This window comes from Pundamilia nyererei, unplaced genomic scaffold, assembly GCF_000239375.1.
Source record: "Pundamilia nyererei isolate P.nyererei 1_Seehausen unplaced genomic scaffold, PunNye1.0 scaffold00021, whole genome shotgun sequence".
NCBI classification, from domain to species: Eukaryota; Metazoa; Chordata; class Actinopteri; order Cichliformes; family Cichlidae; genus Pundamilia; species Pundamilia nyererei.
The window spans coordinates 4,558,118-4,570,811 of NW_005187422.1; the positions used below are offsets into that span (position 1 = coordinate 4,558,118).

Consider the following 12,694-nt stretch of genomic DNA (forward strand, 5'->3'; position numbering starts at 1 on the left):
CACTTCCTGTATTTGTTGTTTGTGGACGAGTAAGAACCCAGACGTTGTCTAATTTGGGGCTTGATGCTCTCTGCAGCAACACTCAGTCTTGTCTGTGTTAAGCTGCAGAAAACTGTTTGTCAGTCCATTAGAACAGATAGTTTATCCAGTTTACAAGGTTTAAAAGAGAGGTGCAATTGGACATCATCTGCATGCAAATGATAGGAAATGATTTTAAAACTAATAATAATAAGGCCTAATGGCAGGATATGTAATGAGAATAACAAGGGGCTTAAACATATCCTTGCAGAACACTGCATGAAAATTCAGCTACATCTGACCAAAAGGTTTCCACTGACACCAAAAGTGTTCTATTCGCCAGAATTGAAATGAACCATTTCACGACAGATCTGGAAACCGGGTATCAAAGGCTGAGCTACGGTCTACACAAGAACATGCTGTGCAAACAGCCTCATATGGACAATAGAACAAGGACTGAGCAGTCTCCGCTATCTGCGGCCATCGAAAGGTCATTTGTGACTTTAAGGAGAGCCGTTTCTGTGGAGTGCAACTTCCTAAAACGCGATTCAAAGTTATCAAGAATATCATGCTTCTCCAGCAGCGCCTTCCTTACTTGTGAACAAACAGCTTTTCCCAATCTGTGTCTAAAGACGCAGTTTTTAGATGTACCTTGCAAACCAAACGTTCTAATTAGAAAGCTTAAAGTTAAAGACCTGATAACTTAGCAGTTCGTGTCTAAACCACTTGTGGATCTGAAAAACCAAAGTGTTAAAATGACCAAAACGCTAAAAGTGGGGCTGTGCTCAAAATCAGCGAGGGCGCGCCTGTGATACAGACTACAAATGGTAAATGGCCGGTATTTGTATAGCGTTTACAAATGCACTACAGCATCTTTCATCTGCAGAGGTGTAGCATGAACAGTGGTTGACAGACTGGTCAAAGTGAGGAGTATTTCTACAGATAACACTCGGGCTGCAGGCCCACTGTTTCCCCGACAGGAACTTATCTCATTGCTTGCACTCTGGTTTTATTTATAGTCACACTTCCTCATGCTCATCTTCTGCATTTTCTCTCACTACAGATATTCACTACGGGATTGTTCAACATATTTTTTTCTTTGGGATCATTTTGATGCGTTAGTGCAGTTGCAGTAGTGAAGAGCAAGGCGACCGTATCAGCTCATTTTTGCAGTAGCCCTTGGGTGTCAAACATTCACATTTCATGTTATCGACATGTTTTCTTTACTTTTTGCACTCGAGTACGAAAAGGGAAAGACGTGCATGCAAACAGAGGGATTACTTAAATGTGCTTTGGTGGTGAAATTTGCAGAAATGTAGTAAACTTCATATGTAACTTCACTGATAACTGAGGAACTAAAATATTGTTTCCTAAATCAAGAATGAGCTCAAGTATGACCACTGGGAAGTAAACATAGCTCGGTTTATTTACAAAAATCCCCACCGGGGAACTTAAATGACAGAATATATCTTTAACATGAGCTTTATGCCACAGAAGCCACAGGGTTTAGGGAGCATGTGGGGGGCGCTCACTATGCTACTGACATACTTACCTCAAAGGTTATACAATCTTGAGTTCATGAGACCTTCTATGAAATTACCATTATATTCAGTTAATTAGAACAGCGGTCCCCAACCTTTTTTGTGCCACGGACCGGTTTATGTCTGACAATATTTTCACGGACCGGCCTTTAAGGTGTTGCAGATAAATAAATACAACAACATAAAACCAGTACCGGTACAAAAAAAGAAATTTATTCATAACACACGTGAAAAGACCCAGGGAAACCGAGTTAACGATAAAAACCGATAAAAACCCTGAAAACCATAAATTTCACACCCGAGCCTCAACCCAGTATGGTACCAAACCACTAACGGACCGGTACTGGTCCTTGGTCCGGGGGTTGGAGACCCCTGTATTAGATGATAATGTTTCAAAAAGCCAAAACAAACTTTTGAAGAGAAACTCAAAGGTCTGATTTAAAAAATGAAATTGCTGTTTTGTCGGCAGGCTGATATTAGATGTTGGCTGATCGGCTGACATTTATGACAGCAGACATTTATACTCTCGGTGTCTTAAAGATAAATGAAATGTAGGCCAGTATATCTGAATATTGAAATCACCAAATATTGGTATTGGCCTTAGAAATTCTCTATCAGTCAGGCTCTATATAAACAACTATTTGTTGTCCGACTTAGGATGCTTCAGTTACGCTCTTGTGGTATAAATTTCCATTACATGAAAGTACAGCCCAACACTAACACATCTGATATCTGAGCGTCTGCTTTAGCGTCTTTTTCTTCACATTCTTTTGTTTTTCACTTCATTTTGGAAATTTTTAAATTCTTTTCTAACATTGCAATTTACAGTACGTGCATCTAGGTAGGGCTGTTGCATTGGCTACTATAATATCTCTTTAGTAGTGGCATAAGCTGTTTTTGGGTCACTTGGGGGAGCTCAGCAAGCTGTGAGAGAAACTTAATTTGGCCTCAAACGACTTCATAAACACATCTAACTCTTTAGCTCATACAGTAACACACTGTGCGCTCAGTGAAGCTTTTATTTATTGCTTCTCACTGATGGGAGTAGAAACCAAAGCAATAAGCTGGAAGACACAATAAAATTCCCTCACATGTGAAAAAAAAGCCATGTAAGGAATGAGCGAGCGTGAGCACTCTCCTCGTGTTTGTAGCTGATGGGTTCGTTTCTTTGCTTTTTGTTGCACAACTACCTTTTTGCTATTACAAACTTGAACAACTTGATCTGTTAGCTATGGTTTTCAGATAAACCTCCCACTAAATGAGCTGGATCCACTCATTTATCATTACTGTAGTAATTAGTAAGTACTCTGTTTGAGGAGGATCCAGTTACCTACTTTATTAATGATTTCCTCAAAAGTCCTCAGGAGTTAAACACATGACTGAAGATCACAGGAGTTAAATTAGCTCAAGAAACTTAGATCAGCTTCCTTTTGTGGGTGATGTTGTTGCCACTTCTCCACACCAGCCTCCTGCTGTGTAAACCTCTGTGACTGTGCACTGACTACTGCTCTCAGATGATAAAAACAGACACTAAGCAACACACTAGGCGGCCCAAAATAGCTTTCTGCATCCTGATAAAGGCAGGGATCGGGTATAAAACAACCTTCATGTAAGCTTCGATTGCTTAAACAGAGTTAGTCATCAGCCAAGCCAGACAGTATTTTTAAAGGGAAAATGAATAAGATGAGCACAGTCAAACTGGTTGCTTCGCTTGGGGATCGTCAGAGTGATGCATATCCTTTCCCACCACTGGTAACTCCAGATAGGGTTTGGGAAGATTGCGCTCTGCTGTTTCATTCATCATATAGAGGTTTTTAAACTTTTTCTACCACCCGCCCTTACACACTGACTGGCCTGAGAACCGTCCAACGCAGCAACTGGAGCAGAATTCTCAGCTCACTTTAATGCTCCCCTGATCCGCGACTCTCAGAGTGCTTCAACAAACACTCGTTTCTGGAGGCAGAATGGTGAAAATACACGATGACAACGGTGACACGGTGGGAAATGGTAGGATTCATTACCCAACTGGTGTGGCCTATATTAATGACTGTGAAGGTTCTCAGTCATCCAGCTCATCGTAGTCTAAGGAGCTTGAAAAGCATCTGGACTTCTTTAAGTTTCCTTGAAGACTTTCACCTCTCATTTGAGAAGCTTCTTCAGTTCTAAGAGCGATTGGTGGAGAGCCCCAGATTTTAAGCCCTATGGGCGTGTCCCCAAGAGGGTCACTGACCCCCTATTGATCCTCTACCTAATCACATGAGCCAAGGTGTGAAAACGGGTGTGCGTCAGAAAAGATATTACAGTATTAAAGTGTGCGTAAGCCCTCCACCAAGTTTGATTTCTGTAGACTTTTTCAGCATATTCCCAAATGTCACAGTGACTGCCTTTCACAATAAAGGCACACAAAATAAAGGCTCCAATAAAATGATAATGGAGGACACTGTGTCATAATGCACATGTGATCCTCTCAGGAGATCGTCCGCGTCCCTCTCACCCTATCCCAGCATCCCCTCCTTCACTACATTGTGAACCTCCTCTGTGGTCTTCCTCCTGCCTGACCGCTCCATCCTCACCCATCTCAGCCTTTCCTCTAACTTTGCCTCCAAATTGCTCAACCTGAGCTGTTACAATAATAAATGATTGGGTAATTGTTCTTTTTGTGCGTATGACAGTTCTGGTTACTGACTCATCATTCACTTGTATTTGGAGTTTAATCAGTTTCCAAAAAAGACAACAAACAAATCAACAACTTGACTAACACTTATTTTCTGTAATTTGCTATCGATATTAGGATAATATTATAGGGATTTTCTTTAAAATGAGGATAACCATTAAGTTCTGAAGCTGCAGCAGCCCTATTTGAAACAATCATAGTGTTTGGGCTTGAAACCACAAACATATCTAGAAACCACTGCATTAGTTGCTGCAGTAACTATTTTTGTAACACGTAGTTGATGAGGTTGCAATGCAATCAAGCCACGAAAGTTGATTTTCCACAGTGCGTAAAGTTTCAGCGATCAGATGATAGTTTGAATATTAAGAGCTGGTGTCTGTTGGTTTTATCATTCTGAAAATATCCAGCTTCACATCCTCAGTTATCTGCGGCTGAGCAACTTCTAAAGGCTTTTGTGTTAATGAGGCTCTTAGAGTTTCCCTCTCAGCTGTGTCAGGATGGACTCAGGTTACAGCCTACAGTAGAGCAGGTCACAGGGGTGTGTGTAGAAATAGGTGGTAGCCGACACCGCGGCTTAAAGCGAAAGCCGAGCAGGTGGTCTACAGGCACATTCCTCTGACGGCAGGACACAACAGCGTGGATGCTGCATTACAAAGTAAAAGCTGAGTAACTGTTGAAGCGCAGAAGCAGCTGCAGCACTCACCATGATCGTTAAGGAAGTAGCTGCATCCACACAGAGAAATAAATCCGTCTGCCGAGGGTCGCAGTTTCAGTGAAGCGCGTGTGTGTGGAAAGTCTGCGTGCTGTCCTCTTCCTCCGTGCCTCACAAGCATATTGTCTGAGCTGTCACGGCGAGCCCGGCTGTTTTACACAGGGCGGAGAAACTCAGCTGCTTTCCCGCAGCCCCATTGGTCAGAGAGACACTCCTGCACACACTCACACAAACTTGTGCCCCACCCACTGCTTTTCTTTATGTTTTAACCCATCTTCATGGCACTCTGCACTTCCTTTACCCTCAATTTTTCTTGTAAAGCAGAAGTACCCTGCTCACCACTAGTCTGCCCTTCCAACTAACTGAGGGAATTTTTCTCATTGCCTTTTATTGCGTTTCCTCTTTAGGTTTAAATATGGAACATTTCTCTATATTTGTGACTGATTGGTTTGGTTGGGTTAGCCAAGAAAACGGGGGTAGTGGCTGTTGAAAGCACAAATTCTTGGGACTTTCCTTATTGTTGTCTGAATGACATACGGCGGGGTCGGGGAGAGCTGGGGAATGCAGAGGGGCGATGGGGCAGCCTGACCTTCCAGGCAGAGGTGAAAGGCCACACCAGAGAAGGGAAACCAGGAGCTTTGAGAAGTTTGCTTCTTTTTTCCCTCTTTCCTGTTTTTGAAGATAAGACCAAGAAAGTTTGGAGGGATCTCTTAAGCTTAACTGTGACAGAAAGTGCAAAATGGCTCTGGCTGTTTGCGTGTTGTGTCCATTTGGTGCTCCTGACAGGTTGCTGCTCACTTTTTGCAGCAACAACTGTGTTCTTAAAACATCGACAGGATATCACAGACTGTGTTATAAGCTCTGAGGGGGACTTTACGCCATCAAATCAAAGGACAGACATTTTTCCTTTGGGTTGTTTATTAAAAATCAGAATTACAACATAAGGACATACACAAAATATAAAAGTGGAAAACTAATCAAACCTGCAGAATGATATCTAAGAAATGTGAGGAGAGTGTTACCACTGAAGTTTCTACACTCTTTAATAGGTCATAAAAAAGAAAACCACATGACTGATTTTTCCTCCTAAGTACTGTCTCTCTGATTCCACTGTCCTCTTTCCATTGAACTGAAAATGATTGAAGAAGACTGCGAGTGTTTGCTGAGGTCAGGGAAGGCTTCACAAGAGTCAGACATCCTCTTGTGGCTCAGTCTGTGGTTGTGCGGCGGTACCAGAAACGGGCCCTGAAGTCATCACTGCAGGTCATGAAGCCCGGGTTGGTTGGTGAGTGGACGATGCAGCGGACAATGTTATTGTGACCCAGAGACAGCAGGTTTTTCCTCTCGGCTGTGCGGGAGTCCCAGCAGCAGAGGCTGATGGTGCGCTCGTCGGGCAGCAGCACGTAGTCCTCCGTGTGGTTGAACACGCCCTGCGTACGGTGCATCTGACGGCCGCTCAGCCCTGCGCCTGCAACAGATGAGCCCGACAGGTCAGTCTAAGTAACTGAGCATTAAAAAAAAATGCTGTAATCATTTTCACTGTACTTTCAAGTAGATATCAGCTGATAAATACTGTCCTTACTTCCCATGCTTATCAGCTATCATGTGTACTAACAACCGATACCCAAAAACTAAAGTGCTCAAATTATAACAGTGAAGGCCAGATTGTGTGTTAGCGAGTTACTCTACAAACATCCAAGTATAGTCAGTCCAACTCAAACACAGAAAATAAGTCAAGCGTTGGAGAGATGCCAGCCAGAGCCTGACCACCGATGAGGAAGCGCTCACAGAGAAACAAGATATTTGGGCTCACTTTAGCTTCTGTCCCTTAGAACAGAGATGGATGTGAATCTGTTTCAATTCAGTACTTTCACATAACAAAAAACTGTCTCATTGGTGAAATGATGTCATGGTGAAACAAAGTGAACTGAGGATAGACAATATTATTACTGCCTAAAATCACAGACACTGATTCCAAACAGGTTTTCCTTTGGGCCTTTAATAATGAGCATCTCTGTGCATGTGTGGTATCTGTGTAACACACTGTAGTATGTATCTTCTTAGATGCACAGCACATCCCTTCCTGAGAGTAGGCAGCTCTCAGAGACATGCGACCATAAAACACGTGTAATTGATAAATTGTATAGTTTATGCCAGTTGAGCTGGATTCCAGCCAGTCTATGCTCACTGCTACTGCCCTCATGCATGTGGCGAGTGTCAAAAGTGATACTGTGAGTGCTGGCGGATGGTGTGTTTTGTTATCATTTTGGTTGGTTGCGAACCGCTAAACTGTTGAGACTGAACAGGTTGGATCCTACAGGTGTTTCTACGATGACTCACTGCAGAAGTGGAGCAAGAGAGCTGCAGTAGTTAGAGAAAACTTTTCAGCAAGCTTTTTAAATCTTTGACAGGAGAAGAGAGCAGCAAGTCAAGCTTGCCTCAAGTTGTGTAAACTATGATGACAACACAGTTTGCATAATAATAACCAAAAGCGCAGACTATAACCGTAAGCCACTTTGCAACCCACCTCAAACGTAGCTCCTCCTTACATGATGCCTGCTCTGTTCTGTGCTCACTACTTCACCGTTTTGCTTTCCCACTGTGGACATAGAATAGTGGGTTTTACGGCTCTCTAATAATCACCTCTGACTACGGTGGCCCTGACTGAATTAAGCTTGCACGGATACACCAAAATATCAGCTGTGGCTTGTAAAGTACACATGTTATTTATGTGATCAACACACAGAATGCCACGATTCTGTCACATTGACTGCCATTCACAAAAAAGGCAGTACAGATGAGTTGCAACACCTCTAACATCATCACACTGAGCTGTGTACCCATTCCTCTGCTCTTCACTCAGCTGACTCACAACTGCACAGCAACACATAACACCAACCACATTATCATGTTTGTTGCTAACACGACTGCGTTAGCACTGATAAGCAACAACGATGATTCCGCAGATGCCGATGAGCCAGTAGCTGTCAAACTGGTGCACAGACAACAATCTCTCAACGTCAACACAACTAAAGGTCAAAGGAGCTTGCAAAGAAAAGCGTCTGGACTTCTTTAAGTTACTTGAAGACGTTTCACCTCTCATCCGAGAAGCTTCTTCAGTTCTAAGGTCAAATGGTGGAGAGTCCCAGATATAAACCTAGTGGGAGTTTCCCCCCACAGAGGGACAAAAGGACCCCCTGATGATCCTCTAATCGCCTGAGCCAAGGTGACTGAGAACCTTCACAGACATAACACAACTAAAGAGCTAATGTTGGATTTCAGGAAGACCTGACCCACTCATCATAAACTGAGATTGTTGGAGGATCAAGTTCGTCTGTGTCCATATAACTGAAGACGTCTCACACAAACAACACCATCTCCTCAACAAAGAAAATTGCTGCAGAAACTACACTTCCTGAGAAGGCTAAAGTTAACAAGCGGCTATGCAACAGCTTTTATCCCAAGGCCGAAAGGCTTCTCAACACCAGGCTGCCTACCAGAATCCTCCTTACTGCCACACCCCTCCAATAACCGACTGATAGAAACACTCACTAATGCACAGACACTATATCCAAACGACAGACTGGCAGTCTTATACTGATCTTGAAGAACGCACCTGACACCTGTCGTGGTCATATCTCTAAAGGCAAGGCATTATAGTCAGCTTAATCAGCTGTTTCTTCTTTATTGCACTTTTTCTAATGTAATTTATATGTTGCATAAATGTTTTGCATATTTTATATTTTCCAGTTGGTTTATGGATTACATATTTATTTTGCATTCGTATTTGTAAATCTTGGCATCTGAGCATGTTTTGTTATTTGCACTGTGTGTACACTGTGTACATGGCAATAAAGTTTACTTTCACTTAGCTGCTATTTGTCTTTGAGCAGCCGGGAACTTTTCTTCTTCTTGTCTCCAGTGACTGATGGAAGTGGACGTGGAGATGACTTGGTGACTTTAGGAACTATTCATGTAGTACAGCATTTGATTGTGTGCCTACAGCTGCCTGATGTATGTTAATTTGCCACCATAAGAATGGTGATTGCATAACTCTAAAAATGAACCACACTGCAATCTTGTGCATGCATGAATGCTATTGGTTTGTCCCTGTACCCGTAAGAACATCACAAAGATGGAGAAATCTTCTCAGGCTACATGACAGCGTGTTTATGGGTCAGATTAGAAGTTGCAGGGATGATGTGTGTTGCAGATCTCATTACAGATGCAGACACATCTCCAACCTAGAGCGTTACCAGTAGAAATCAATGCGATCTCTATAACACTAAGATCTCCAGCAGTGATGACTTGTCCAAACTTTGCCTGCAGAGTAATCTCACAAAGAATAACAGTACTTTTCTCTCATACTGAGATACAGGTTACCCAATTTTCTCCTTTTTGTAGACTTAGGACATTCACAGAGAGCAATCACGGCAGTGTTGCTGATTCCCTGCTAATATCAAATGCATAAGTGCTGAATGTTAGCAGGCAGCATTGTAGATAATATACTTGTTATATGACAGCAAAACTATAACTACCAGCATGTGAATGAGCAGCTGTGTAGTTAGGACTGCTTCTTCTTATACAGCACTTGTCTAGTCTAACTGAACTCACCTCATTCACAACTATTCACACAGGCATGTTTTTCTGCACCTAAATCCAGCACTGGATGCATCGGAAAACTACTTGGGGTTATTATCTTGTCCAAGGATCGAACAGAAACCTTCCAATTAGCTGATACTTAGTAGACTAAATTATACAATTAAGCTCTGGTTTCCTGGGTAACCCTTTTTTTTTAAATGTGTAGCCTGTGTATAGGCCACACATTTATCTATAGTTATTAATTACTGTTAAATAATCAGGGCATTGAAGCCAACAGGTTTCTTAAGAAAAGAATCAAAACCACATTAACAATTTTGAAAAAAATCCCCCCAGTCTTTGAGCACAATGCATTACTACATCACTGTGTCTGCACCCACCACCCCCGAATTCTCAAAGCACGCCACAAGGGTTTTCTTATCAGATAAACATTCACAAAAAAATCTGAAACTGATCATTCTTACAAAGGAGGAAGGAAGTGGCGATGCAACACGTCTGCAGACCCTCCAACATAGCGTCATCAGGCTCTTGAGTTGGCAGGAGTTTTTGCAACATTTATCAGAACAGCAGTCGAAGACGGAACAGTCACGATTACTCATAATCTGACTCAGTGTGATGAAGATTGTACTTTGTAATGAAAGGGAATGAAATCTTTTTATTTTTACTGAGATCCAGCACTGCCAGCTGAAAGCTACTGTATATTTAAAACACAGCGTGGACCTCGATCACACTGATGTCCCAACAGCAGGTAATATGTAGCATCACAGAAAATAAACCAGTGAAGGCACGATGACCTGGTTATTGCAATAAAGTAAAATGTAATCCAATCAGCTGACAACAAGTTCTTCACTGCAGTTAGAAACATTAACTCAGCATTGCTCTGCTAGGGGGCAGTGTAGTCTTCACAAGCCAAAGAGCATCAAACCTAAACAGGCTGTAAGGGAGCAAGTGTGGCATGGACTTTCAAATCATTAACAACGGCAGATTAGGAGAGAAAAAATAAATAACACACACACTTCACATTTCACTGTGTGTTGTACTTGTATAACTATGCACGTGTCAACTAAACAATCTTGAACAGCTCATGCTGCTACACCACCATCCATAGATGACACTTTTATTTCTACATCTCCTCACTGTACTTGTCATTTCTCTCGTGAGTTACTGAGGAGTTTAGATTTTTTTTGATTTTCCATCAGTAAGCTCTGCTGTTTTTGCCTCTGTTAGCTCCTTTTCACTGCTTTACTGAAACTATATATTTATTCTCTAAATGATCAATGTGAAATGGCCAAATATTACTTGAAACAGATACTGGTGATTTTAAAAATGTAAATAAAGCATAACTTATCTCGTGATAAAAACTCCTTGATGGCAGCACTGATCATTTCTATTCTACAGAAATGGTTTTCATGACCAACATAAACCACATCCAGGAGCACTTCATGCACTTTTTACTGTGCTTGTAGCACTTTCAACTAAACGCACTTAACCACACAAACTTATCATAAATTTCTCTTTCCTGACTGATGAAAATAATCAGGAGCAGAATGCTTGTACCGTTCCATGATTTTACAGTGTCCAAATAAAGCTGCATGCAGCCTGTGACTCTATCAGAGGGAGAATGTTACAGCCCACCACAGACGGTGTTATACTGTCACAGCAACAGGATAACACAGCAGAGAGAGCAGCACTAAGCCACGAGGACGCTGACACACTTCCTGTTGAAATGCCGACACTGGTAGCACTTACAAGAAGGCACTTTGTTTTTAAACCTCTTAAAAATGTTTAAAAAAATACTTGAAGTTTTAATTGACATTTTTACAAAATGACCATTTTGAGAATAAATATATAGTTTCAGTAACAGCCATGAATAGCAGTGAACAAAGGTAAAATCAGCAGTGCTTACTGATGGAAAATTGAAGATATCCTCAATCAGCTTGCCTCAGTATCACTGTCACAGATGTTAGATGGTAATATGTTAATATGATAAACATCAGGTAAATTTGCAGTGACCGTGGTTCAGTTGTTCAGGCAGTGACTGCAGAGGCAGAGTCCAGTGACTCTGTCACCCATGTTGGATCTCGTCCAGTATAACTGTTGATAACATAATGATATAAAGTGTGTGGCATTTGTTTGTTTACTTATAACTGTCATAGTTTATCATCTCCATGACGTTTAGTGGGTTTTTTACTCACTTGACATGTTACGCATCTAAAATGGTTGGGAAGTGATAAGGGGTCACATGCCTGCAAACCCTCTATAGATTAGATATTTCTAACATCGTGTAGATGGTATCTGCAGAGTGCGTTGAGAGAAATGACAGTAGAGTGAGGAGATGTAGAAATATGAAGGGTCGTGTGTGCAGATAGCAGTGTTGCAGCATGAACTGTTGCACATATGGAAGCGTAAACAGAGTTTATGCTTAAGAGTTTCAGACGCCACTTCTAAAAAACGGCCATTTTTATTGATTTGAAAGTACATGCACACTTGCTCACTTCCACTGACTGTGGATCTACTGTAACATTATATAGTTCCCATGCTACAATACTGCTACCATAAGTGCTTTGTCTCTTTCACAGCATTACACAAGTCATAAAACTGTAGAATAACACGTGAAATTTACAAAGCATTGTGGATCCATGTGACAAAGTGACAAAGTGACACCCAGCTTAAGTCCATTCAGCTCATGTTTGTATCATCTTAGTGTCTCTCCTGTAACTGCAGCTCATTCCTCTGGTTTTTACAGTGTTGAGCGCCACGTCTCTTTTTTCCTGTATCATTTCCTTCTGATTTGTTTAATTAAACACTATTAAATGTTTCATTATTATAAAAAAATTAAAAGGCGGATAAAATGGCATCATAAGTGATTTTTTAAACTAAGGCGACCTCTAGTGCTGACTGACAAATAGAATCCTTATTACCACTGCATTATGATCATGCTTGATGGAGACGTTACAGAACAGTGCCTAAAAGCTGATAAATAGGAGTAAAAACCCTTTTTACTCAAGCATGGCACGCTAACACTTATCAAGATGAAACACTGCATATATCCATTTAGGAATTTTAAGGGACAAATGCAAAACATAACACTCTGGATTTTCCCACACACACACACACACACACACACACACACACACACACACACACACA

At 41.5% G+C, this 12,694-nt stretch overlaps 2 protein-coding genes across 5 annotated transcripts in view; both read right to left on the reverse strand.

Annotated features, from left to right (window-relative positions):
- cass4 (Cas scaffold protein family member 4) overlaps nt 1-5,210 on the reverse strand; it is a 17,337-nt gene extending 12,127 nt beyond the window's left edge. Inside the window, exon 1 of the mRNA XM_005726712.1 lies at nt 4,937-5,210. Within this exon, the coding sequence (XP_005726769.1) occupies nt 4,937-4,939 (3 nt within the window). The 5' untranslated portion in view covers nt 4,940-5,210. The remainder of the gene's footprint in view (nt 1-4,936) is intronic.
- Nucleotides 5,211-5,857: 647 nt separating this feature from the next.
- The window catches only part of cstf1 (cleavage stimulation factor, 3' pre-RNA, subunit 1), a 10,388-nt gene continuing 3,551 nt past the window's right edge, over nt 5,858-12,694 (reverse strand). For all 4 annotated transcript variants that reach the window (XM_005726713.2, XM_005726714.2, XM_013909193.1 and 1 more), the window contains exon 6: nt 5,858-6,413. In XM_005726713.2, coding sequence (XP_005726770.1) covers nt 6,154-6,413 — 260 coding nt within the window. In that variant the 3' untranslated portion in view covers nt 5,858-6,153. The remainder of the gene's footprint in view (nt 6,414-12,694) is intronic.